The sequence below is a fragment of the Dermacentor variabilis genome, chromosome 2 (assembly GCF_050947875.1).
Source record: "Dermacentor variabilis isolate Ectoservices chromosome 2, ASM5094787v1, whole genome shotgun sequence".
Classification (NCBI taxonomy): domain Eukaryota; kingdom Metazoa; phylum Arthropoda; class Arachnida; order Ixodida; family Ixodidae; genus Dermacentor; species Dermacentor variabilis.
The window spans coordinates 40,079,779-40,106,371 of NC_134569.1; the positions used below are offsets into that span (position 1 = coordinate 40,079,779).

Here is a 26,593-nt window from a genome sequence, read left to right on the forward strand (position 1 = left end):
TTGAAGGCATCGGAAATTACCGTTTTCTTTTTTGATAATTGAAGAATCGTAGCAAGCTCGCTGTTTTAATACAGTCTTCTACTTGGTCTACGCTTTATTCCAATAAGAGACGAGACAATTACGTGTTGGCCACGCGCTTTTCCTTCACGCATAGGCGGTACATGAAAATCATATCCCACGAAGAATGGGGAGCCAGATATAAGCCGCACGCGCTGCAGCGGGAAAGTGATTATGGTTTAAAGCACGCTTTGAATGCTTAGGGACGCAAATCTGCAAATATATGCGCGTTTGTCAGTCCGTGTGGCGTGCACTCATTCGCTTTGTGTGGCGTCGAATTATTTTGGACAAAGTGCGCGCTCCACGTAACGTATGCGGCGGGTTCTTATCTGATCGTACTAGCGTTCTCGGTAATATGCACTCTCGGGCCCTGTAACGTAAAACTATTCCGATATGTTTTTATTCCCATCTCCTGACATCAAATTTGCGTACACGCGACGCAAGCATCAGGCGGTGACCCGCAGCGCTGCCTGAACAGCCGAATCGAACACTTTCCTAGTTACTATAGGAGGTGACCTTTTGCTTTCAAAATGAATAACATTGCCTGCGTTGAGGAGTTTTTCGCTTGTAATTGGCTGCCAGGAGGCGAGGAGCACGCTCAAGTGGAGAGCGTTTCGATGGGGCCGAGCCAGCGTACTGAATATAGATAACCAGATCAAGAGGGTGGTGTCGGTGTCTGCGATTGCTCCGCTTTTCCTTACTTAGCTTGTGGTGGCTGGTTGAAAATCGTGGCGGCTCGCAACGGAAGGTAAAGAGTGCCGCTAAAGCGGATCCTCAGCAAAAAATAGTTGGAAGAGCGAGGTCGTAAACGTGCCGAAAGTGCTCAAAAACGTTACACGGCCAAGCAAAAAGTTTCTTATACGCAAATAAACCCATGCTCTCTGGCAGGTGCGAGTAGCCAGTTCCTGAGCGATCGGCGGCAGCAATCTTTTATTCCTTTCGGAACGGGGCAGCCTGCAGCTATTCAGAAAAAAGTTCAGTTTTATTCGGCATATTAATGCATCTTTAACGCGTACAGGTCACTTTGACGTGGTGAGTTTTTGCGGTTTTGTGACGTCGTGTGGCAGTCAGGTGAAGTGGGTGCAGCCCAAAAGCTTTTTACCAATAGCAGAGGGCTAACGGCGAAAAAGTGTCGAATCAGAAACAACTATATTCCTTTTGTTCAGTCCAATTGTGCACAATCAGTGTGTACACGTCATGTCAGGTGGGGAGCTACCGCAGTTTTCGTGACGTCGCGTGACAGGCAAAGTGGGGGTGGCCGCAAAAAAGTTTTTGACCAATCGCGGAGGGTTGATTGCAGAATTAGAATAGAAAAGTTCGGAACAGCTTTAAGTTATAGCGCCCTTGAACTGCAACAAAAACTTACCGTGTCGTCGTTATTGCTGAGGACTCTACACATGGTCATGCCGCCGCCTTCCTTTTCGATGTGGCGCGTGTCCACGTTGCGCATGAAATATTTTTCAGCGTCGTTTAAGACGGAGCGGCGCGGCTCTCGGCAGCGAGGCGTGGCGTTGTCAAAGGCCTGCACACAACCCTTGCGCAACATTGCACAGGCATTTCTTGAAGCACGTCAAGTTGCTTCACGTGCCTCGGATACACCACAATGCAATGCGCGCAGCTCTGACCCTTTGCAGGGGATATGTTATATTTATGTGCGCCCGGGCAGCCGCACTTGCCCATCCGGAACGTTGTAGCTTGAAAGTCATCTGCGACGGGGACACAGTCAGCCGCGGGCTGTGCTTCCACGGCTTAGTTCGCGTTGTTGCGAGACGCAGCATGAAGGTTAATTCACTCGCTGCTGCTGCCGCGCTCCCTCATTCCAGCGTTTCAGCAGCGAGTTCCCGCGGTCATCGAGCGAGATGTGCTCATGTTTGCTTGCGCGCTTGACACCATGCTGCTTAATTTAGTTAGTATGCCTATGTTTACTAGTTTATACGGCCGATGAAACTAATATTCTTACTTCGTATGCTATACGTATGCTTCGCCTTTCGGGAGAAACTGCGACCTTTTCTTTCTCAGGACAGTCCAACCACTTCTTGGTTAGTCTCCGATAGTGGGTAGGAACTGAAACAGCTATTGGAATGAGTCCATAGCAGCTTACATTATAAAAATATTTTTAAATAAATGTTACAAATGCATAATGATACTTCCAGCGCTCAGAAAATACTGATCTGTCTGCGTATGCTTTTCAAGCTACTTTCACTTATACAAAGTACCAAGGGCCAAATTGAACACTTGGCAGCCGAAATTCTGGAAGAGCTTTCGTAGTGTAGTAGGTATACATGGAACCTTAAGTGGGCGTGGTTCGCCAACGCGTACGAAATCTGATCACCCGGCAATGTTCACACCCACAGAAATACGACCACTGCGGACCTAGTATCTATTCTGAAACATTGTGCTTAGCAGAAGAGCGTCTCAGCCGCCGAGCCAGCGTGGGGTTTCTGTTCGAGCGAGCCATCAGGGGAAATCGGTTCATCTGGGAGCCGCCCACGAGTGAAGTTCGCAGAACCCGAGTGGCAGCGTTTGTTAGCCAATACGTCCCCGTATCCATAGCCGCACCATTGCGTCACGTTGCGCAGCGATGAGATCGCCAAATTCGCCACAGTTACGTGATTCTTTCATTAAGTCTCACCGGTCACATACCATCCGAATGACTAAATGAACGGTTCCTAGAGACGCGAGCACAACCCCGCGCAGAATGGCACGAGGGCTGTTTGCGCGGATCGAAGCCAGATGAACTTTTGATGAAGGCGGTCACTCCCTCTCTCTCTTTCCCAATTGTCTCAAAGTGATAGCTAGCTGCCGCGAGCGAAGATTGGCAGTGGTGCAAGTAATTATTAACTTCCAAACCTGCCACGCAATTCTGTCTCTCTCTTTTTCTCATTTATGTATTTTGAGGCTCCATTCGCTATATAACTACGTGCCCTTACTTGGCATGTGAACAATATTTCATATTTGGCATATGACCATCCGCGTGCTTGCCGAGTTGGTATGTAACATCTACGGTGTTGCAACAACTTCGGCGTTACACCTTTAAAATGAAAACGTTGAACATCCCGCGGTCTTACATGAAGCAAGCCTGCGCACTTTGAAGATGTTTAAGAGCCAATTTTATTTATACATGTATACGTGTATATACATGTGTTATCTGTGTACATGTACATATCAGGGGTGTAGCCAGGGGGGGGGGGGAGCTTATGGGGCTTCAGACCCCCCCCCCCCTGAAATTTTTTCGTGCTGTCATGCGCCGCCGACCAAAAAGAACCCCTGGGGCCGGAAATCGTGTTCGATTTTGTCTAGAATATCCGTTTTACGCTCGAAAAGACACTTCAATGCAAACTTTGCGAAATTGGGCTGGACTTCGCGGCAGCGCCCATGCACCGGGAGCCAGATATCGTAACGCCTCCCCCCCCCCCCCAATAGCTCCATATGAGCACAAAGTTTCAAAGGCGTTTGGATGGCCAGCGGGCTCGTCGCGGCATCTCACGAAGGCCGCGGGATTGTGGGAGCGCTTGGATTTCAATTGTGAAACTTTATGTGTATAAAGTTCTCAAACTTTTGATGCGAAAAATACATTGAGATTTCCAAGGTAGTGCTTTAGATTTTCAATTCCGGAACTATGTGGGTTTAATGTTGTTATAAACATTTGACGCCAAAGGTGCATTGACTTTTCTAAAATCGTACAACGAACGATACGAAGAGACAAGCCAAATCAATACACTATCAGACAAGTTCACAAAGCACGCAGCGAGGTCCGATGAGACGAAGTGTTCTGGTGATTTATTTGTGCGGTCATGTCACTGAAACAAATACCAACTTTTTTTTTCACCTGCGCCAAAGCATCCATGTGAAGACACTAAAGCCACCAAAGGTAACTACGTTCTTATTTATTTTTCTACTTGGGCTTCTATTCGCGAGGACACATTACGCCTCTTCTTTTTCTTTTTTGTTCTCGCTACCCGCCGGCTGCACCGCGCGGCGCACTTCGATGCGGGTTAGTTTTTCTCTGGCCGAGTGGATTTTCGCCTGGCAGAGTTTTGGACGTTTTCTGGCTAGCAGACGAGAAAAAGATACAATGCATGATCGTTCGCCGCCATCACTACGGGGACTCGACGGATTGCAACGCGTTCACTTGAGCGCAACCTCTCCGGAAAATTTTGTCTCGCCGGTGTAGAATACCGAGCAGTGTGCGTAGGTTCTCTGTGGACTAAGCGTTTCACGTTTTCTTAGATATTCCTTTGGTAGCCACACTAGATGCCCAAAGTAGGCATTCGATTGTAGCGAACATGCTTTCCTTTGCGTTATTTCATTTTCGGCGCACCCCGACCAACAAAAGAAAGAAATGACATTGTTGCGGCACAGCGAATTGTCGCATGGTGAAAGTAAGATTTTATTACTTCTTTAGAAAGCAATGGGCCCCGGGACGCTTCAGTTGCCAGATATTCTTATTATATTATTGCGATATTAGTTATATGGACACTCCAGGCGCATTCCTGCCGTCGCCGTCGCCCTCATGTTTCGTATAAAGTCCAGGGGCGGCAAGATCGTGACCGCGCACCACATGCTGTATGTGCGAGTGAAAGCGTAAGGGGGGGGGGGGGCTTACGCTTAGCGGACGATGGTGAGCCGACAATGGTGGCCCAGTCTTCTGTGCGCAAAGGAGAATAGCGGCGATGAAGCGGACCATCTTCCGTCGAGCGCGATACATCGGGGGAGTGGAGGGAGTGGGGGCTGTGATCTGTGAATGTGCGGTTGCGCGTGTTTAATTGCCTTGTTTGACGCATCATATATAGTGACTTTTTTTAGATACGTAGATTTATTGGAGACTTATACATATAACTAAATATCTTGTTGCGAGGTTTTGCGTATATGTGCAGTGAACTTTGTTTCCAGTGACACTTTTTGGCCCTTTATTAAGCTTCATCTTCGCATTTGTACATTCTGTTGTATAGAATGTACGAAAGCACGAATGTACGAAGGCAAGTCAAATGATAGTGAGCGAACCCACCCCGCGCAATAATGGTTTGGCTCATTACCTGCGAGGCATGCACGTGGCGCAGAGGCATCTCTTATTTACAAAAGTGACACACAGGTGGGAGGATCAAGGTTCTTTAATGGGTGAGAGAGAGAGACAAAAGAGAAGGAAAGACAGGAAGGTTAGCCAGTGTAAATATCGGCTGGCTACCCTGTGCTGGGGAAAGGGGTAAAGGGAATAAAGGAGAAGGAAATCTTACGCGCAACATTAGTCAAAGGCGGTCGCACAATTCACAGGCCCTTAAAAACTTAAGCAAAGCCCTAAAGACCTTGAGTGCCGAAACCCGACTGGACTAGTGTCCTAGAACTTTCTTTTCTGTGAAGGTGCGATGGTCCAGTTTTTCGAGCGCGGTCACAAGCACTTTTCTTGGCACATTGTAACGTGGACAGTCACAGAGGAGGTGCGCGATCGTCTCTCCGCAGCCGCAGGTGTCGCAAGCAGGGCGGTCGGCCATTCCAGTGTGGAAGGAGTAGGAGTTCGTGAATGCGACGCCGAGCCATAGGCGGCACAGATGTGTTGCTTCTGCTCATAGCAACTCTGGTGGAAGACGGAGTTGCAAACTTGGATCCAATCTCTGAAGACGTGCGTTCGTGAATTCACTGTTGTTCCACAGAATTTGCATAAGCTCGCATGCGAGGGAGCGAAGACTTGTGGCTGCATCTGTTCTTGACAGAGGTATCGGTATAATCTGGGCACCATCGTGGGCTGACCGGGCAGCGTCATCCGCATTGTCATTTCCCGAAATTCCGTAGTTACCCGGTATCCACTGGTAGATGATGTTGTGTCCCTTGTCGATTGCGTAATGGGGGAGTAGTCGGATGTCTGCGACTAATTGCACATTAGGTCCGTGGTTCAAAGGGGACAGCAGACACTGGAGAGCTGCCTTTGAATCACAAAAGATGGACCATGAATGTGGTGATTTGGGACCAATAAACTCCAGAACAATCCAGATAGCTGCGAGTTCTGCAGCCGTCGATGATATAACGTAAAACGTCTTGAAGTTGATGGTGACAGATTGAGCGGGAAGTACCACTGATCCAGCTGAACTTTTAGAGGAGACAGAACCGTCAGCGCAAACATGGGTGCGTTCGTTGTGTTTGTCATGTAGGAATGAAAGCACGGCTTGTTTAAGGGCGAAAGATGGCATCTCCGTTTTCTTTTTGATGCCGGGAATGACAAGAAGGGCCGGGAGTGAATGCAGGCACCACAGCGGTAGAGATGGTCGTGCTGCAGGTGTGAAGTTTGACGGCAAACGTCCATGGTTGGCGGCAATAATTCTGTTAAACGCTGAACGAGGTCGAGCGGCAGGAAGTGAGGTGAGATGATGCGATGGAAGTCGGGCGAAGTGCCTGATGTGCATCCTTAAGGAGTCGACATGAATATACTTATTGGTGGGGTGGTCATGCGCGATGGCTATTGTTGCTGCCGTTGATGCACACCTGGGAAGGCCTAGACAAATTCGCAGAGCTTGAGCTTGTACAGACTGGAGGGCTCGGAGGTTGGTCTTACCGGTCCCACTTAGTACATGTAAGCTGTCCGTAAGAGACCCACGAACAGTGCGCTATAGAGTTGGAGCATTGCACTCACAGACGCACCCCATGACTTTCCTGGGTGAACATGGTTGTGTGACATAATGGACACTCCAAAAGTTGAACAGCATGGTGTCGTGAGGGTTTTGACAGATGAAGATGGTTCCCAAAAAGTAATTAGTCACTGTATGGCTGCCGTGTACGGTGAGCAGTGCATTTCATTGGCCACTGTGAAGTGTTGGGGCAAACGGTTCAAAGAAGGACGTGAAAGTTACAAAGACGATTCAAGACCGGGCCAAATCCACCGTGCAATCACCCCCAACACAATTCCAAAGGCTGGTTAGATAAGAACGGATGATAAACATCGATGAATTGGCAGGGCGTGTGAGAGAGAGAGAGAGATAAAACTTTGTTATGTCCTTGATGGGGTTCAGGGGTGGCGGGGGTCGGGAGACTAACCCCCAATCCCCCCTTCCTCAGACGGCGGCCAGTCCTTGCTTTCTGGCGGCGTCTTCGGCCATCCGGACGGCCCAGAGCTGCTCCTCTGGGTCCAAGCTGAGCAGCAATGTCTCCCACTGCTCGGCCATAGTTATGCGTGTGTTAGTGTGGGAGGTGTTGGTGGGTGAGGCTTTGGGGCATTGCCAGATAATATGATCGAGGTCAGCGCGGGCCTCGCACGCTTTGCAGAGTGGAGAGTATGCATCGGGGTACATGCGGTTGTAAAGCACGGGGTTCGGAAAGGTGCGTGTCTGAAGGAGTCGCCAAGTGGTAGATTGAGACTTATTCAGTGTTTTGTGTGCTGGGGGGTAGCGTAACCGCTCCCTGCGGTAGTGAAGGAGAATTTCTCTCAACGTGACCATTCGGTCCCGCGCGTGACCGCGATGCAGAACAGAGGGCTGGTCGGGATCGGAAGACGCAGGAGAAGGATGATGCGCCCGGTGTGCGAGAGCTCGGGCGGCATCGTGGGCGGCTTCGTTTCCAGCCAGACCCGAGTGACCAGGGGCCCAGATGATCTGCACGCGGCGTTGCCTTGAGGGAGGAGTGCCAGAGAGAATCTTCTGTGCTTGGGGTGCTATCAGTCCTCTTGTGAAGTTACGAATGGCCGTTTTTGAATCGCTTATGATGCAGTGTGCATTGGTAGCCGCGTAAGCCAAAGCGATGGCCGTTTCTTCTCCTACTTCGGGTTGCGTGGTGAATATTGATGCGGCCGCGGCGAGGCGGTACTGCGAACCCGCTACTGCGACGACCGCCATGGCATTTTGGTTGGGGTATTCTGCTGCGTCGACGTAGGTTACGTCAGCGGCTTGGTCGTAGCGCTTTTGTAGTCGTTTAGCTCGTTCTGCACGTCGCTCCGGATTGTGTTCAGGGTGCATATTGCGAGGTACAGGTGGGATAACTAGTTGAGCACGAATGTTTGGAGGGATGGGTACTTTTGGTCCGAATTGGGTGGTGTAGGTTATGCCTAGGGTGCCTAGAATGTGCCTGCCCGTGGTGGAATTGGCGAGTCGTTCGTATTGGCTAATACGCTGCGCTTCAATAAGCTCGTCTATGGTGTTATGGATGCCGAGGGCGTCCAGTTTCTCGTTAGAAGTGGTGATGGGAAGATGTAGGGCTTGTTTATAGGCCCTCTTGATCATGGTGTTGAGTTTGAGCTTGTCAGTTGCATTGAGGCTAAGGTACGGGGCGACATAGGTGATCCTGCTCAGGGCGTAGGCGGTTACCAGGCGTATAAGGTTGCTTTCTTTCATCCCGTGATGTCGATTTCCGATGCGTGCAATGAGGCGAGTGGTTTGGTGTACATGATTATCTAATTGCTTGAGTATCTCCGTGTTTCTTCCGTTATGTTGGATGCGTAAGCCAAGGATACGAATGCTAGGTACAGTAGGTATGCGTTGCTGGTGCACGTGGAGTTCTATCTCGGGCGGGTGAGGGTCTGGGCGTCGACCTCCCCAAGTAGGCTTGTACAGAAGGAGCTCCGATTTCTGTGGGGAGCACGCCAGGCCGCGCGGTTCTACGTATGCAACTACCTCGTTGATGGCTTGCTGCAGCGTGTTTTGGATGTCCCCGTCGCTGCCCCCGGTGACCCACAGGGTGATATCGTCTGCGTAGAGGCTATGCTTGAGGTTGGGGATGCTAGCTAATGCAGGCGGTAGTCCGAGCAAGGCCACGTTGAACAGAAAAGGGGATAGAACCGATCCTTGCGGCGTGCCTTTGCTGCCGAAGTGAATAATTGGCGACTGCAACCCTCCGATGGTAATGGTGGCCGTGCGACCTGTAAGAAAATTCTTCACGTAGTTATATGCTCGATGACCAACCTGAAGTTGTGCTAGTTGGTTCAGTATGGCCTCATGCGTGACGTTATCGAATGCCTTAGTTAGGTCTAGTCCCAAGATGGCTTTGGTGTCCAGCCTGGAGCTTTTGTCGCCATCTATAATTTGGTGCTTGAGCTGAATCATGATATCTTGAGGAGAAAGTTTCGAGCGGAAGCCAATCATGGTATTGGGGAAGAGGTCGTTGTCGTTCATATGTCTGTGTAAGCGTGTGAGGATGACGTGTTCGAGGACCTTTCCGACACATGAAGTGAGGGAGATAGGGCGGAGGTTTTCGAGTAGGAGGCGCTTCCCGGGTTTGGGAATCATAATAATTTTGGCTTCTTTCCATTGTGAGGGGAGGTTTCCAGTTTCCCAGTATGCGTTGAAATAAGCTGTGAGGGCTAGTATAGAATCCTCATCTAGGTTGCGAAGCATTTTTTAGTAATGCCATCAGGTCCCGGGGCCGAGTTAGGGCGGAGTGCGAGGATGGCTTCCCGCACTTCTGCTGCTTGTATGGGCGCGTCCAGGTGGTCGTTAGCGGTGCCTGTGTATGCTGGAGCGGGTGTAGTAGGTTGAGGTCCTATGTATCGGTCTATCAGCTCTTGAAGAACTTGTGCGTCCGTGCCCGGATGGGTGTGAATAATTTTTTGCAAGTTGTGCTGTTGTGTGTTCTTGCTGTTGGCCGGATCGAGGAGGTAACGGAGGATATTCCACGTTTTGGGCAGGTTTGGTTGCCGCTCCATGCTGTCGCATGTGCTGTGCCAATTTTGACGAGTAAATTGTCGTGCGTAGTCTTCGATGTGAAGGGTGAGAGTACTAATACGTTTCCTGAGCGTTCGGTTGAGCTTGTTGTGTTTGTATCTGCGTTGCAGACTGGCGAGGGCTTCCCACATATGCAGTAACTTGCTATCTGCCTCCTGCAGATTAGCTTCCTCAGGCACCAATTTAGTGGCTTCGCTCGCGTCTTGCAGCAAGGATGCGACCCAATCTTCGAAAGGGGGTAGGGTACCCGAGAAAGAGGTCAGAGCTCTGGCCTGCCGGAAAGCGTCCCAGTTCGTTATGCGGAGTTGACGGCCCTTAGGCTTTCGCGGGCCCGCTGGAACTTTTGTTTGGATTAAATAGTGATCGCTGCCCAAGTTGTCTTGTGTGTTGATCCAGTCTGCTTGTGGAATTCGTTTTGCGAATGTTAAGTCCGGAGTAGTGTCTCTGCTAACGCTGTTTCCCATACGGGTGGGACAAGTTGGATCCGTGACAAGAGTAAGACCTAGATTCTGTCCGTCAAGCCATAGTTGTCTTCCCTTTCGGCGGTCCATTGGGTATCCCCATGCCACCGCAGGGGCGTTTAGGTCCCCTACGATGAGCAGGGGGGCTCCCCTAGCTACTTGATCTGCTTTGGTGAAAAGTCGTAGAAACCTATGTTGTTGTTTGGGGCTGCTGTACACATTGAGAATGAAGAGACTCTGCTGCTTGCGCCTTGTAGACGGGATGATCTCCAGGAAAATGTGGGCTGCTGTATCAATGCCTGTGTGATGCTGTATAACCGGAATGTTTCGCTTAACTAGTGTGGTTACTTGGGGCCTGCGGTTGTCATCGCAAACTGCGGTGTATGCCGCGTATCCCGACAGCTTAGCCGCTACTCCGGTCTCTTGTAATGCGATAACATCGGGGGAAGTATGTGGTGCGAGAGAGGTAATATATTGCTCTAAGTGTGCTCGTTTTCGCCGGAAGCCCCGGCAGTTCCACTGCCAAATGCAGTAGGTAGCACGTTCTGGATTACTCGCAGCCATTTTTGTCGGGACGCGAGTACGGCTTCTTTAGGGGACCTGCTCTGGGACGGAGTAGGGTGTTTTCCAATTCTGTCAAACGGGTGTTGTGATTTTGAGCCAGAGTCGCGACCATGTCTTGAAACACTTTGCGCGTGTCGTCCATGTTTTCCTGTCGCTGTTGTTCTCTTGCCGCAAAGGCTTGCTCAATTCTGGGCAGTAGTAGCGTTTCTAGTTTCGCAGTAAGGAGGTTGTCCATTGCGCGTTCGAGAGCATTTGCAATGGAGGCGTCGAGCAACGTGGCAAGCTTACAGTCTATTGCTTCGTTCAGGTTGCGTTCTATCCGCTGTTGCAGCTCAGTGAGGGCCTCACAGTTGACATTTCCTTCTGAAGTGTATGCTGGTGGTGCCGCTGTTGAGATTGGTTCGAGAGCTTTGCGCTTGTGCGGGGTTGGTTGTTGGGTGGTGTGCGGGCAATCTATTGCAGGGACAGGAAGGATGTCTGCATTTGATGGTAAGTGTTTGGGTTGTGTGTCTGCAAGTTGTGATTTGAGCTTAGCGTTTTCTGTCTTGAGGTCTTGTATCTCAGCACGTAAGGATCGGAGCTCATGCATGAAGCTGTGCATGGTACCGTCGCTAACTGTGTTCACTGGGGTTGCTATAGGTTGTGAGGTGTGACCTGTGTGGGAGACAATGCTGGCCCAGCTTACCTTGGGGGGTGTGTCTTGCACTTTAACTGTTGTCGTTCGAAGGCTTGCGTTTCCTTGCTGCTGCGGTGGTGTTGAATCCGGTCCGCTCCGGGAGTGACTGCGTCCTTGTGACTGACTGCGACCTCGGGAGCGGCTGCGTCCACGAGACCGACTGCGTCCGCGTGAGTTGCTGCGTTCGGGAGCCTGCGGTTGTGGTGTCGGCTTCGGTGTTGGCAGAGCTGAGTCTCCATTTGCTGAAGTCGATGACCCCGTCTCCTGGTCCGCTCCTTGCTGTCCCAGTCGTAGGCGTTGCCATCGTCGTTGGAGTAGGAGGTGTGGTGTCTGGAAGCGGCGATGGCAGGACTTATCGCCAGTCGGGTGGCCTTTGCCGCAGAGCGCGCAGCAAGGGTGACAGGGGTGATCATCCGGTGGATTTACTGTGTCACAGCTCTTGCATTTCTTCTGGGTTGGAGTGGGGCATACATCGGCCCTGTGGCCGACGGTCCCGCAGATGTCGCAGACCTCGATGCGCTTCTTATGTAGATAGCATTTGTATTCTGCTCCGCGGTAGTAGACATGGTACGGTACTTGCTTTCCGTCGAATACGATGAGCACTGAATTAGTACTGCCCATTCGTCGGGCCTGCAGGATCGTAGGGTTCTTCTTGTAAACGAGACTGTTGGTAATGTCTTCGTCTGTGTCATATGCAGGGATGTTATGTATGACTCCTTTGGCTGTGTCCTCCGGCGGTGTGACGTATGCTGTGGCTGCGTAGCGGACTGCTCCGATGGGGAGGCTGCGGATGCGGCAGTATTTTTCGGCGTTAGACATGATTGGCGTGCTAACTACAATGACGTTATTATCCGTGCATGAGCGGTAAATGTCGTCCTCTGCTTCTTTGGTTGTAATGCCCGTGATCTGTAGTATTGAGTCGCGTATCTGGGCGTCTCCTAGTTTGGACACGTTGAAACCGTCTCTTGGGCGTATGACGATCTTGATATCGTTCTTCGGAAGTCGTGGTTGCCGTGGTGCGCGTGGGCGTAGTGCGGACTGCTGGGTACTCTTGGTGCGTGCGCTTGCTGTTGCACGGAGGGAGCCATGTATGGGTAGGGATGATGCCTGCGTAGTCTGTCGTTGCTTACGGTGGCTGACAAGCCACCCTGCCTCAACGGTAACTTCTTCGGGGGCTATTTCCGTGCCCTCAACCTCTACTACCTCCATAATGAGGCCAGGGGCTGCGCTTACTTGATCTCACGGGGATGCGAGTCGTTGGGCGAAGTCCTCGGGAGCCGGGACTGCGGCAGCGACGCCGCGCACCTTCGTAGCTGCGGCGCACCTGTTTCTCGGCCAGACGGAGCAGCTGAAGATCTTGTTAGGGTTAGCAATCTTGTGGTCGTAGAAACCCTTGTCCTGGGTCCCTGGCGTCGGGACTGGTCTTGATCGGTAGCGGATCACTTCCGGAAGCTGGTTCCGACGTTAGTGTGGGTCCAGCGGTGATTGTTTGGCCACAAGAGTTTGAAATATACGGAGCCCATACGAGGCGCATGCACTCCGTCAGCGTCGTCGTCGTAACATCAGTCATGGTTCGGGTCACACCATCATCCATGAATATCTCAGTTATCGGCTCTTGTGTGCGCAATGAATGCCCAACACTTTGAACTACCGCCAGAAGAGGGAGAGGTTCGCCGCTCCCTTGACTCATCTAATCCGGCATCACCATGAGGATAACGCCTTTCTGTCTGCAATTGTGACCGGGGACGAATCATGGTGCCGCTACTACGAGCCTGAAACACGACGGCTAATCGTACAGTGGAAACATTTGAATACACCACCCACAAGAAAAGCAAAGGCCGTCATTTCTGCCGGAAAGGAGCTGTTGACTTCTTTTTTCGATCATCAGGGGCCATTATCAATCGAATTTGCGAAACCTGGAGAGGCTATCAATCGTTTACGATATTGTGAAACGTCGGATCCGTTGCGTGTCGCAATCAAGAACAAACGACGTGGAAAATTGAGGAATGGGGTCATCTTGCTCCACGAAAATGCCCGCCCCCACGTCGCTGATGTGGTTAACTGGCAAACTTCAAGTGAGAAACGCTGCAACATCAGTCATACAGCCCACACCTGTCGCCTTGCGACTTCCACATTCTTGAGCGTTTAAAAAAACACCTCCAGGGAACCAGATTCGTGTCGGACGATGACGTGAAAGAGTCAGTTACAGACTTTTTGAAGCAGCAACCCAAGAGTTTCATGAGAAGGGAATCACGCGACTCGTTAGTCAGTGGGACAAATATCTAAATGCTCATGGAGACTACTTTTAAATAAAGTACCCTGTTTGTCATATATTCGCATTGGCTCACTTTCATTTGACTCGCGCGTGTATATTTTGCAGAACTCCTGCTTTTTATATGTGCTCCCTGTTGCGACTATAATTTCGGAGCAATTACTCAAAATACACGACGGGTGACAGCTGCTTTTGCACAATACATTCTAACAAAGGGTAGCGTCATTGAGATTTTTCTCTGGTCATTGCAATGCAGAAAAATGTAAACAAGGTTCTTTAATGACAGAGAGAGAGAGAGAGAGATGCAAATGATAAACGGCAGGGAGGCTAACAAAGTTTTAATAAAATATTTGTCCTCAACTTGTTCATTTCATGGACTTTATATTTTTCATATCAGCGGCATGCACTGCTTTGCTGGTTTCAAACTGATATAGTTCTAAAGTTCGTGTGATATTTGTTTTCCTTATTAAATATACAGAAGACATAGAAACATTAATATCAGTTATTTCGGGCACAATTTTTGACACATACGAGTATATTCTTTTGTGAAAAAATACATATTGTTACGCGAAGGACGAGTCAGTAAGACGAGCAACTATTTACAAATCATATTTAAAACAACGGTTGCAGCGCTGACCGGTTAGATTCACAGCGCGAGCCCAGTTCGTTCTTTCTCTTCTTTTCTGGAGTGATGGCGCCCACGCGCCTTGTTCAAACAAACATATACCACACGCGTGTATCAATATTTTACTTGTCTTGACAGTGCGTAGCATTCAAGAATTCATTTGCAGCATTTTTGGCAATGGCAACGCAGTTATTAATAATGTTTAATGTATTTGATCCCTCAAAAAATTCTATAAAGAGGAGGCAGAGCTGAAAAGTGAGCCCCCCCACCCCCTAACGAAATTTTTGGCTACGCCACTGGTACATATACATGTATATCTGTGTTATCGCCGTGATATCGCCGTGGGTTAGAGTACTTGTAGAGGTCTAATCCATGCAGCATCCATTCATTCCTGAAAAGCTTGTTTGCAACCAGGCTGTAAAGATGTTGAAGTAAAGATGTTGCAAGTATCGAATATCAAATCGATTATTGAATAGTCAACTAAAGACACATTTACGAATTTGCAACAATAATATTCATTCCTGCGCAGTCAGGTACCAAGCCTGTACTGACTAGTCAAAACAAAAACGGCGTACTGTCAAGCACAAAGAACCTGCCTTAAACACAACATTACTCGTTCTCATTGAAAGCCGCACGAATTTAAGTACACGGGTGTTTTCGCATTTCGCCTCCATCGAAATGCTGCCGCGGCGGCCGGGATTCGATCCCGCCACCTGGTACCCAGCAGCTCAACACCATAGCCACTGAGCAACCACAGTGGGTCACAGTGCGTGAGATCTGCATATATATATATATATATATATATATATATATATATATATATATATATATATATGAACACGAAATGGGCCGTGGTATGCATTGCTACTCTAGTTAAGCTTTTCGTGCTTCACTACGATTGTGTGCCATCATTTGAAAGCACTTGAACTTTCGCTGCTACATCTGTTCTTGATTGCGCCATTGGTTCCTGCACGCCGTCTTCATGAACAGATCGAGCAACTTCATCGACATGTTCGTTGGCTATTACTACACAGGGGCTAGGGAGCCACTGAAATGTGAAGTCATGTCTTGCTCGTCGAGGCGAAGAAGGAGCTCTCGGATTTCTAGAGCTAGTTGTTCGTAGGGTGCCGGCCTAAGACGGAAAGCAAGGAATGTATAGCTGCCTTGGAGACACTGAAAACACTCCATTTTTGAGGGTGTTCCTCTCTAATTATGCGAAGTGCGCTACGAAGAGCAGCAAGCTCGGCGGCTGTCGATGTCGTCTGGTGTGATGTCTTGAACCTCAAGGTGGTAACTTTCGCAGAAGGTACCCGCTGTGGTTGCTCAGTTGCTTTTGTGTTGGGCTGCTGAGCACGAAGTCGCTGGATTGAATCCCGGCCACGGCGGCCGCATTCCGATGGGTGCGAAATGCGAAAACACCCGTGTGCTTAGATATAGGTGCACGTTAAAGAACTCCAGGTGGTCGAAATTTCCGGAGAGAGAGAGAGAAAGAGCGAAGTTAAATGATGAGAGGTCGGCCTGAGGTATATTCCGCCAGCCAGCTACTCAGCGAAAAAAACGGCGTCCCTCATAATCAGAAAGTGGTTTTGGCACATAAAACCCCATAATAAATTATTTTTTTCGCAGATGTCACTGATCCTGCAGAACCGTCCATGGTGATTGAACCATATATGTATAGATGGGTATGATCGTTGTATTTTTTCATAAGTCAAGAGCAGCGAAAATTGCTCGAGAGCTGGTGATGAGAGTCGTACCTCGGTTCGAATTCCTGTCAGTTGAAATTTCGCAAAGCCAAGCACCTACGGGGAACAAAAACTCTCGCTGCCGCTATGTAATTTGATGGAAGGTGTGCACAGTATCGTTTGACAAAAAAAAAGAGGCACATGGTCATCCTTCTAGCAGTGAAGCGAGGTAGGGGAAAGGGGCGGGAGCAAGGTGCCTGACGTGCGCTCTGAGCACTTCCATAACAATGCGAATCATGGCTCGGTAATCATGCGCAATTCCAGTGGTTTCTGATGTTGATGTACATCATGGCAACCCTAGAGAAACACTAAGCGCTCGGACATGAGCACTTTCGATTGTACGCATGTTAGTTCTGCAAGTATTGGTCAGCACTTCGAAGCTGTACTTCAGACACCCGTGAAAGAGCGTGTTATACAGTTGCACCATCGTGTGTACTGAAGTACTCCAGGTTCTCCCTCCAAGAAACTTGAAAAATGAGAAATGGCTCTCAGGTGCCTTTTTAGGCAGGCTACATGCGGACTCCAACTAAGGTCACGGTCGATGATTACACCTAAGAACCTGGGCGTCCTAACATAGATATTTTGTCCATCAATGGACATGGGTACGACGTCATTGGTTTCCGGCTAAACGGGACCAATACACTTTTTTTCTGGAAAAATCTTGAGGCCTTGTTGGCTAAGGTACGTCGTTACGCCTCTGCGACGCAAAGGTGTAACGCGGCTGGCGGGTAATCGGGTGCCAGACGCCACTTACTCCGAAAGCTGTTCACTTCGTGCTTATACAACTACTGGTCTTGGCTGTATCTCTTCCATGACGAATGCACCATACAAACCGAACGTCGTGCTTATTGCCGAGGTGAGTGTGTCTCGAATGTTCTTTCTGCAGCTTTAGTTCGAAAGCATTTTGCTTTTCCACTAGTGCCACTGTATAACTTGCTCACGCACTTTATACATGCTGAAAGTATCCCCATAAGACGCAGCTGATGCCTTGTTTACTTTAGCATCTCGCAGGAAAAGCAAGGTGGTATCTGGTTGACTGTCTACTTTGCTACTGTAAAGCCGCGGACATACCTTTAGAAAGTCTGTCTGAATTCGAGGGAAACATTAAGAGAACAAATAAAATGTCATTATGTTTGTTGCCTGTAAATAAACGAAAGAAAGAAAACTAGTAATCGCGCTTTGTAAGCAAATATTCAAGATAGCGCCGCTTTGTCCGCACAGAGTCACACGTGATTGCCTTACGCACAAGCTCTTTAAGTGTTCAGTAAATGAATTTATTTATTTATGCATTTATTTATTTCTTTTCGCACATTTATAGTGCGACTTCTCTTTTTTTTTCAACCGACACGATTTTATGGAGATATTTCGCCCAATATTAGCAGAATTTTCGAGAAATACGAACACAAAATGGGCCGTGGTATGCATTGCTACTCTAGTTAAGCTTTTCGTGCTGCAGTCTTTTTGACAATGAGGAAACACATCAATTGGAACAGCTCAATTCCTTCGGCTTAATATTTAGAGTATTGATTTCTTAAAATATGGCGCAAAACACAGTGTTCCTAATAAAACGTTATATTTCCAGTACTCTGGCTGACTTTAATATTGCGAACTTGGACCATGGCCATTTATTTGCCTTGAAAGGGGAACTTTCATAGCAGGGAAATACTTCCGTATTAGTACCGACTAGCGCTCAAAATATTAGGGACGATTTACGCCCAGTGAGTCTCGTTCATTGACGTTGCTTCATCTTCTTTGTTTCCTTTCTCTCTCTTGTACGTGTTAGTGCTTGTGCAGGCTTAGGTGTCAATAGTAATATTACAATTACTAGTATTGGTTTTAATGTATGCTTGCGCCGGCATTCAGACCTTATGACTGTTCTTGCGCAAATTTATTTATTTATTTATTTATTTATTTATTTATTTATTTATTTATTTATTTATTTATTTATTTTAAGAGTTCGAAATTTCTCTCCATAAAATGGAGTAGCCGGAGCGCAGGGCTTCCAACATGTATAGAGTTAGTATAAAGGCCTCCGAACTCGATCTACGTTGCTTCCGACGTCTTTATAGTTGTACTCGGTTAATACTACCTATAGCTACATTGGACGGAAAAATATACTATTTTGTCTCGAACTTCGAATTGAAGACGGCCATGGCAAGAACACGCAGTGTATTTATACTCCGGAGTCCTGGAGCTCCTCGTCGTGCTCTCGAAGCAATGCCGCCCTGCGGCCATCTCCAATCGCAGCGCACAACGATTCCAGCTCGATCCATGCCCCTCCGTCCCTTCTGCCGAGAACCGCAGTTGCCAGACAATATCTTAGTCCGACCGCAACAACGCATGCATGGCGGGTTTGGAACAGGACGCTTCGGAATTAAACGGCCTCGCTTGTCTGCGCCATTTGTCTTGACTCGAGCGAGCGTCGCTCTGAGCGAACTTCCAGACGACGACGCAACAGCTGCGGCAACAGATGGGAGGCAAGGCGGCACCGCGTCTGTCCTAAGCCACGGAAGTTGTTTGTCAAGACCGAGATCGGGCGAGATGTCCAACCACAGCAGAAACCTAGCCAAACGGACAGCGAGCGTGAAAAAAAAAGAGAAAAAATAAACCAACAGTCTAGAAACTGAGGCAACAATGCTGGAAGTGAGTTTCAAAAAAGAAAAGAAGCCGTAGCGCCACACCGATTAATCTCCCGGGGGAATAACGCTCGCAATATCGCGTCGAGGCAGGCAGACGCTTCCTTTTTCCTGCCGTAGTACACTGTGCGTCGCGGACGTGGCGTCTGCAGGAGACGCCGCTTCAAATATCCGTTCAGCACGCGCACCCCACGCCTGCGATAGGCCACGGGCTGCGCTTCAGAAAAGCAATTCCCTCGGCGAATTTCTGCCACTCTGGGCCGGCCCGTGGGCCTGCTTGCTCGTTCGACACCTCGCCACCTTCGCCATGGTATCCTCTCTTCAATGGTTACCACGCTGTCTTTGCGACGCACACCTAGACGCACGCATCTTATCAGTACGGTTGAACTACAGCAGTCGATGAATGGAAAACATCGTATTTCAGCTCTATCGCCGCCACGACTGCAAGATTTTATTGCGAAGCATTCTTCGTCCGATTTCTGGAACTTTGGGCGTACGTAGGTAGGTTCCTCTCTCGTCTCGTTTCGGGCTGCTTCAATGAAAAGATACGCGTGACCGATGGTAGAATCGGACAATACTTTCCAGAAAATCAACCCGATGCACTAACCATTAGGCCGTGGTCGCATTTGTTTCCTTATTAAAGGGAAGCAAAACACTAAACGCATCTTGAGTCGATGATCAGGCCAATCAAAACACAATTTAAACAGGGGAGACCATTCAAGAGAATCGCCAGGGCGCCGTACATTCGACATATGTGAATTATTTGCTCCTGCAGGTAGCTCTTGGTTGCTCGCGATAGACCGGCATTTCTACCTATTATTCTTGCTCTCTGAAGAGAGTGCAGGCCAACATAAAAACAAAATAACATGAAGTCATACGGCGAGGTTCTGAATAGTGCCAAGTCGAGGTAGCACTTGGATAGCACTTGGATTAATTTCTAAGTCTTTATTTAAATGTTTACTGTAGAACATTAAAAAATTTACTGCGTCTCCACATTTGATGAAGCAAGGATGAATAGCCTTTGGTTTTTCACATAAACTACAATTTGTGTCGCCGGAAACAGAGAATCCCTCTTTTGCCATATCATCACAGGAAGGTTTGAGGTATGAAGTTTAAAGAAGAGCGCCGCACGCATCTTCTTAACTCGTTGCAATGCGTCAGAGAATTGACGATTTCCATATGGCCTGCGGTATACTCGCTTGAGAAGACGAACAACAATAACAACCTTAAGCAACAAAGTGAACCATGTGTTAAATAATCAAGCTATAGAAAACCTGATTTGATAATCTGAGCACGGTGGCTAGTGCGTTATAACACGTGGTCGTCTCGATCTCGGAGAAGCACTTGTAATCGAAGCCGCATCCAACATGAAAATGACTCGACTACACTTAATTTTGATACATTCATAGCACGCTTCAAAGCATTCTACACGCATGCTCGAAAAAGAAAGTTTTAAAAAAGATTAAATAATTTCTCTGAATGCTGCGCTCGTGCCATTAGTGCGGCGTTATGGCGAGAGCAGTGGACGTTCGTTATGTTGGAGTCATTTTGCATGAATAACTATTGTTCACTAAGTTTCGCCTGTATGACGTAGAAGACACCTGTTCCAATTGCGAAACTGAAGTCTAGTAGCTCGGAAGTCGTGCCTGCTTAGAAGAAATCTTGAGAGTAGGACCACTTTCGAGATATCCGGCTCCAAAAACTGTTAACTGAAACGACAATTAAATTTCGCAATTGCAACATGTGCTCTAGGGTAAATACTTAGAACGCTAGTTAGGGAATCTCTTTAACTAACCACCTGTTCAGTGAATGACCTCAAAAGAAGTGGAACTCACCAAAAATGGCGATACAACGCTGTCACTGGTCATATTGAAAAAATAACGAAGCTCACGAGAAGGACGAGGGACCGGCTCGCGATAACTTACCCTGTCAGTGCCGGGAGGTGCCAGTGCCGCAAAGTTGAACAACTTTCTGTAAAAATTTTTTGGTCGGGATTTGCAACAAGAAAGGTGCACTTTTGCTTACCTGAAAAACACGGCTGCCAATGCGAATAAAGGTACTGTGTGCAGTTAGGGCCTGCAACAGAACTAGAACCATGATAAAAACGGAACCGCCTTTATGTTTAATCATGACAATGCTGCAGGACACAAAAAAAATGAGAATTTGTGAAGGAGCTATCCGACATTATAAAACTTAATCTGATTTATTTATTGTTATTCAGTAGCAAAAAAAAAGAAAGCGGTACATTTGTCAGTCCCGACTGACCCAAGCCGGGACTTACACAAAATTCAGGACTGTCCCGCATTATCGGGATGGCTAGCAACCCTAGTCATGACCCTTACGTCCCATTGTTTGATGATAATATAAATATCACTAAACTGTGTGGCAATGGGGTCCTCGTTTTTCTTTCCTTCATTCACATACGTATTTAAATTACCCGTTTAGAACATACGTGACCTTATTGTTTTTAACGCGATAGCGTTAAGGAGCTCGTGTCGCAGAAAAGCCGGTGTCGTCGGTGTCGGTGTCGGCGTCGGCGTCCGCGGCGTTGGCCGTGAGCGATAACTCACGGCAGGCACTTCATAAATAAAAAGCAACTTCCAAGATGGGCTGGGTGGGAATCGAACCAGGGTCTCCGGAGTGTGAGACGGAGACGTTACCACTGAGCCACGAGTTCGATGCTTCAAAGCGGTACAAAAGCGCCTCTAGTGAACGCGGTGTTGCCTTAGAAACGAGTTGTTTCTAAGGCTCAGGCGTGCGTCGCTTGCTCAGGCGCACATTTCGTTGTCGCGCCGAACGCTGCGTTGCTCGACGCTCACCGCGTCCGATGCGAGGCGCGTAGTCGCTGCGCCGTAGCCCATTGTCTTACACCCCTTGGCGGGTCGACGGGAACGCTGTCGCGTTCCACTCTTGAAGGCGAAGCTTAAGCGTCCTCCAATTTTTTGTCAATGTAAACGTCGCTTGTACGCAAGAAAATCCCAACTCACCTAATCAGGCAGCAAATACCACTATGCCGCTGGTATTACTATGGATGGTTCGTAAACTTATTACCACTGCAAATCGTATGAACAAGCTCCGTTGGGTAGTGATGCAACTACTAGCGCTGTTATTGACACCCGGTTTTTTTGTCTCGCATTCGGAAAAGAGCTTCTTAAGATTGCGCACATTGTGACATCCCGGAAGACTCTCTAGAACATATCCTCATTGAATGTCCGCAATTCGAACAACATTGGAAGACACTTCTAGATTGTCTGGACGCCCTGTCCTGTCCCTACAAACAAAAAGAAGTTGTAAAAGCCTTGCGTGGTTTTCTTGTGGAGTGGCATCTCATTAGCTCTTTGTGAATAGGGCAATTAAGTGACATAAATAATGTCTCGCAACACAGGCACGATGACTGAATCTGTCGTACCATTTGACATTTTGTGTGATTTGGTGTGCTCTTATCGCGCCGCATACTTCTTGTATGCTCTGCCTTTAACTGGTGCATTTAATCATGAACAGACTTTTAACCCCACCCCCCCACCCCGCTGGCGCTGAGCCGTGCTCCCGCATGGGTTGCAGAAAATAGCGCCAGCCTTTTCTCCTTCCCCACAAGAACCACTTCTCTCTCTCTCTCTCTCTGCATTATGCCTCCGTATGCTTATACCTTATATTGAGACCTTCGTATACTTATAGAGGGAGTCTATGGAAGTTTCACTCTTTGCGAATGTGAAAGTTTCTGACTACTTTCATTTTTCTATTTATATTGTTCTCTCGTACCGTTTTAATATGTATGTGTATTATTTATCGTTATCGTATAACGGGCTCATCAGTGGGTCAAGCCTCCCATATTTTCACAGTTAATAAGCAACAACTGCTTTTCCTGGAATGTTGGTTAACTTTGTGACAAGCAGTTACTAGCTTTTCGTGAGTAAGTGACGCGACCTTCGTTTCTAGGAGTGCATGATTAGGACGAAATGATAGTACAATGACGTCGATGGAACGACGAAAGTGGAATGAGGACGACGACATGGCGACGATGGCATAATGAAGACGGCGGCACTGTCTGACGAAAATCGGATGATGACGCTGCATCACGACGATGTCGTAAGATCGCACGACGATGACGGAGAGACGACGATGGCACGCGCCCAGTGGCATGACGACGTACCCAGTATAGCACACACCCATGGCAACTGTATACTGCACTATCTCCGGGATCGGCCCTCCACAGCGAATCGCGCTATCGGCGCGCAACTGAAGAAGCGAGCTCTGAAACGCTTTAAAAAAGGGAGGACGGAGGTAGGACTCGAGGCTCGGTATAGTGGGTGTAGTGTAACTTGACCTCGCTTTTTTTTTTTCTTTGCGCACGCTGCAGTGCCCTGTGTCTGGAGTCTGTCTAGACTGGAGGCCTTTCGGCGTGCCAAGTGTTGGAGAGCACGTGATCTGCTGAGTTTCGGAGGCATGACGCAGAAATGTGTTAACGCAGGCGGCAGCACGGATCGTTCGCTTGCGAATTAACATTGGCTGCATGACACCTGAGCCCCTTTTCGTCCCTTTGACACCACGCGTGTGCAGTCACCAGGCGAGTGTTTACTGCAGCTTATCCTGCCCACAAAACTTCCGACCTCCTGAAGCGTAGTGCTCTAATACTTCCTACCGCTAGCAGCGCTTTTGTTGTTTTTTTCCTTCCTGTACAATAAAGCCTCGATACTCGGACGGCTTCCTTTGCCCGAACTAAGAGCGCTGGCTATCGTTGTACTTGATTCCTGGACTTCATTACAAAAACCTCTTTTACTGACATTCGCTTGACATTATTTCTCTCAAGCGCATATTAAAATTTTAACCACCAAATTTCTTCCGATGTCTGTATAGTATGTATATCCTGAGAAATGTCAAAGCGGGAACGCTGATCGAAGTTCACCGCCCCGTGCTCTCGGTAAAAGGTCGCGCTGATGTCGCTGCCCAGCTTAAACAAACAGAGCCAAAGTTAAACGGCTTTACGCACGGCGGTTAACGCGCACAAAAAAAACTTCTGAACAAAGTTCTAACACAAATGAAGGGCTAATACCTTTTTAACGTCTCAAGCGACGTGCCTGTTCATATCGTATGTTCCTTTCTGCCCCATCAGCGTTACGTGCACTTATTTCTGAAATCGACCTGGCTGTTTGAGCGGTTGTAATGTATATGGTACAGGAAACATGCAGTGAGGTACGAATGGATACAATATTTACCGGCTTTTTCGCGCCACCATAAAAATGGATGGCAGGTAACAGTCACTGAGTCTCTCGTCCCTCATGCTATGCTGATGTGCGTAGTGGTTGACAGACTTGGCAATCGTTCACTATCAGAACGGAACGTTCTAGGCTATAGTGTTCCCGCTTAAGTTCCGGAGAAGGATGCCTGCTACGTCTGATTTGTGTACGCAGATTGCTTGCTTGCTTGATGAGATTTGAAATGGTGGCATCTTTAGTCGCCGGTTTTTGCAAAACATTTGGTTGAATGATGAATATACAGAACTAAAATAAGAAAAATAACATACATTTTCGCTGAATCACTGAAATGGGTACATTTTAGTTATTAACGGTACCATAAAGCTCCACTTTCTACCTTGTTCATTTCATGGTGCTCATTGCTGCCCTTTGCCAAGTTTTTCTGGGAGTGGGTGCATGTAGTAGCATTCCAAGCATTTTGTTCGAGTAACCTCCCCACGTTTCATTTAAATTTCTCACCACAGACTTGACTTACGTTTCATACAACTTCCGACCTAATGTCGACAATGAGTACATATGTCTTGATGTATGAAAGAAAGATGTGTTTTTCCCACTTATTTGCGGATATATATTTCTATCAGCGCGATTTACCTGTAACAGACCAAGCGACATATTGAGGGAGACCAGTGGATGATTGATCATCACCGACGGCTTCAATGCGCATTACTTGTTTTGTGGGAGCACAATGATAGAGGCCAGGGGCAGAAACATTCTGTCATTCGCTTCTGATTGTGATCTGTGCCTCATGAACTATTATGGCATCCCGACATGTTTACGGGGCCTTACATATTGTTTGCGGGGCCGACATATTACTTGACTTTAGTGTCATGATGCTTCACTTCTAAATATAAATAGTCTTGTTACATCGAGACTCATGGCAGTGAGCACATTCTCATCTCTATAATGATCAACAAATTCGGTAAGTCTTTCCCTTCTGGTGTCTTGAAGGCAACTGATTGGACTATGCTTATGTTACGTATGGAAGACGTTTGCCTGGGAGGCCTCGCCTGCTGCCTATAGCATACACTTGCAAATGCGTTTTTGTTGTCATTTCGGCTATGCTAGTCACAATGTAATATAAAGTGTCGCATATAACAACGCCTGCGGCTTGCAGCCTGGCGTGCTGCTAACATCACGTCCTACAAGAGCGACCACGCAATGGGTCATATTTTACGACTCAAAGGCAGCCCTTCAGAGCTTGCAGTTTGCCTTACACCAAAGCACAGGAAGTAAAAATTATCACCAGCAATTCCACGAGGAAGGACAACGACGTAATATTTCAGTGGCTGCCAGGACATGCCGGTATTACTGGTAACGAATCCAACGACGATGCGGCCCGATCCACCCATGAAAGAACCCGAGCGGTTCCGATCCTCTATCGAGAACCCCACCCGAATCAAGAACCGTCCGCACACTCATCCCCTCCCCCCCCCCCCTCCCCCCGAGATACAACTCTACGCGCATCCGCAACGTATACCTACAGTGCTTGGCATCTGTATCTTTGGCTTACGCATCCACCAAAACGGCAGAAACACGGAGATACTCAAGCAATTAGATACTCATGTACACCACACCACTCGCCTCATTGCACGCATTGCAAATCGACATGACGGCATAGAATAAAACAACCTGATATGCCTGGTAACCACCTACGCCCTGAGCAGAATCACGTATGTCGCCCCGTACTTTCGCCTCAGTGCGACCGACGAGCTCAAACTCAATACCATGATCAAGAGGGCCTACAAGCAAGTCCTACATCTTCCCATTTCCATCTCTAACGAGAAACTGGCCGCCTTCGGCATTCACAACACCATAGACGAGCTTAGTGAAGCCCAGCGTATTGCCCAATACGAACGACTCGCCAATTACACCACGGGTAGACACATTTTACACACCCTAGGCATAACCTAAACCGCCCAATTCTGACCAAAAATACCCATCTCTCCGAACATTCAGGCTCAGCTTGTTGTCCCGCCAATACACGCTGTGGTTGCTTAGTGGCTATGGTGTTGGGCTGCTAAGCCCGATGTCGCGGGATGGAATCCCGGCCACGGCGGCCGCATTTCGATAGGGGCGAAATCCGAAAACACCCGTAGTACTTAGATTTAGGTGCCCGTTACAGAATCCCAGATGGTCCACATATCCTGAGTCCCCCACTAAGGCGTGCCTCATAATCACATCGTGGTTCTGGCACGTATAACCTCATAATTTAGTTTTCTTTAGTGATCCCACCCATACTTCTCAGTATGAGCCCTCAATACGATAAGGAGCGATGTGCAGACAGAGCTAAACAAGCCGCAGACGTAGCCTACGTGGACACATCGGAATACCCCCACCAGAACGCCATGGCGGTCGTCGCAGTCACGGGCTCGCAGTACCGCCTCGCCGCGACCGCATCACTGCTCACTACTCAACCCGAAGAAGGAGAAGAAACGGCCATCGCTTTGGCTTACGCCTCTACCAATGCACACTGCATCATCAGCGATTCCAAAACGGCCACTCGCAACTACACAGGAGGACTGATAGCGCCCCAAGCACAGCATATACTCTCCTGCACTCCCCCCGTCAAGACAACGCCGCGTCCAGATCACCTGGGCCCCTGGTCACTCGGGTCTGGCTCGAAACAAAGCCGCCCACGATGTCACCCGAGCTCTCGCACACCGGACGCAT

The 26,593-nt window shown here is 48.4% G+C and overlaps 1 protein-coding gene across 1 annotated transcript; it reads right to left on the bottom strand.

The window, feature by feature from the left end:
• Positions 1-10,706: 10,706 nt before the first annotated feature.
• LOC142570305 (uncharacterized) lies at positions 10,707-26,593 on the bottom strand. The gene is made up of 2 exons (XM_075678698.1): positions 26,515-26,593; positions 10,707-12,634 (listed from the first exon to the last, which is right to left on the bottom strand). Exons 1-2 carry the CDS (start codon positions 26,591-26,593, stop codon positions 10,707-10,709), a joined length of 2,007 nt encoding a protein of 668 aa, XP_075534813.1.

Excerpts from the sequence above, each read along its gene's own strand:
- LOC142570305 (XM_075678698.1), bottom strand. The coding sequence starts at position 26,593 with ATGCGTCCGGTGTGCGAGAGCTCGGGTGACATCGTGGGCGGCTTTGTT. Across the intron at positions 12,635-26,514 it reads CCGAGTGACCAGGGGCCCAG|ATCAAGTAAGCGCAGCCCCT; the intron begins GTGATCTGGACG and ends CATCCCCGTGAG.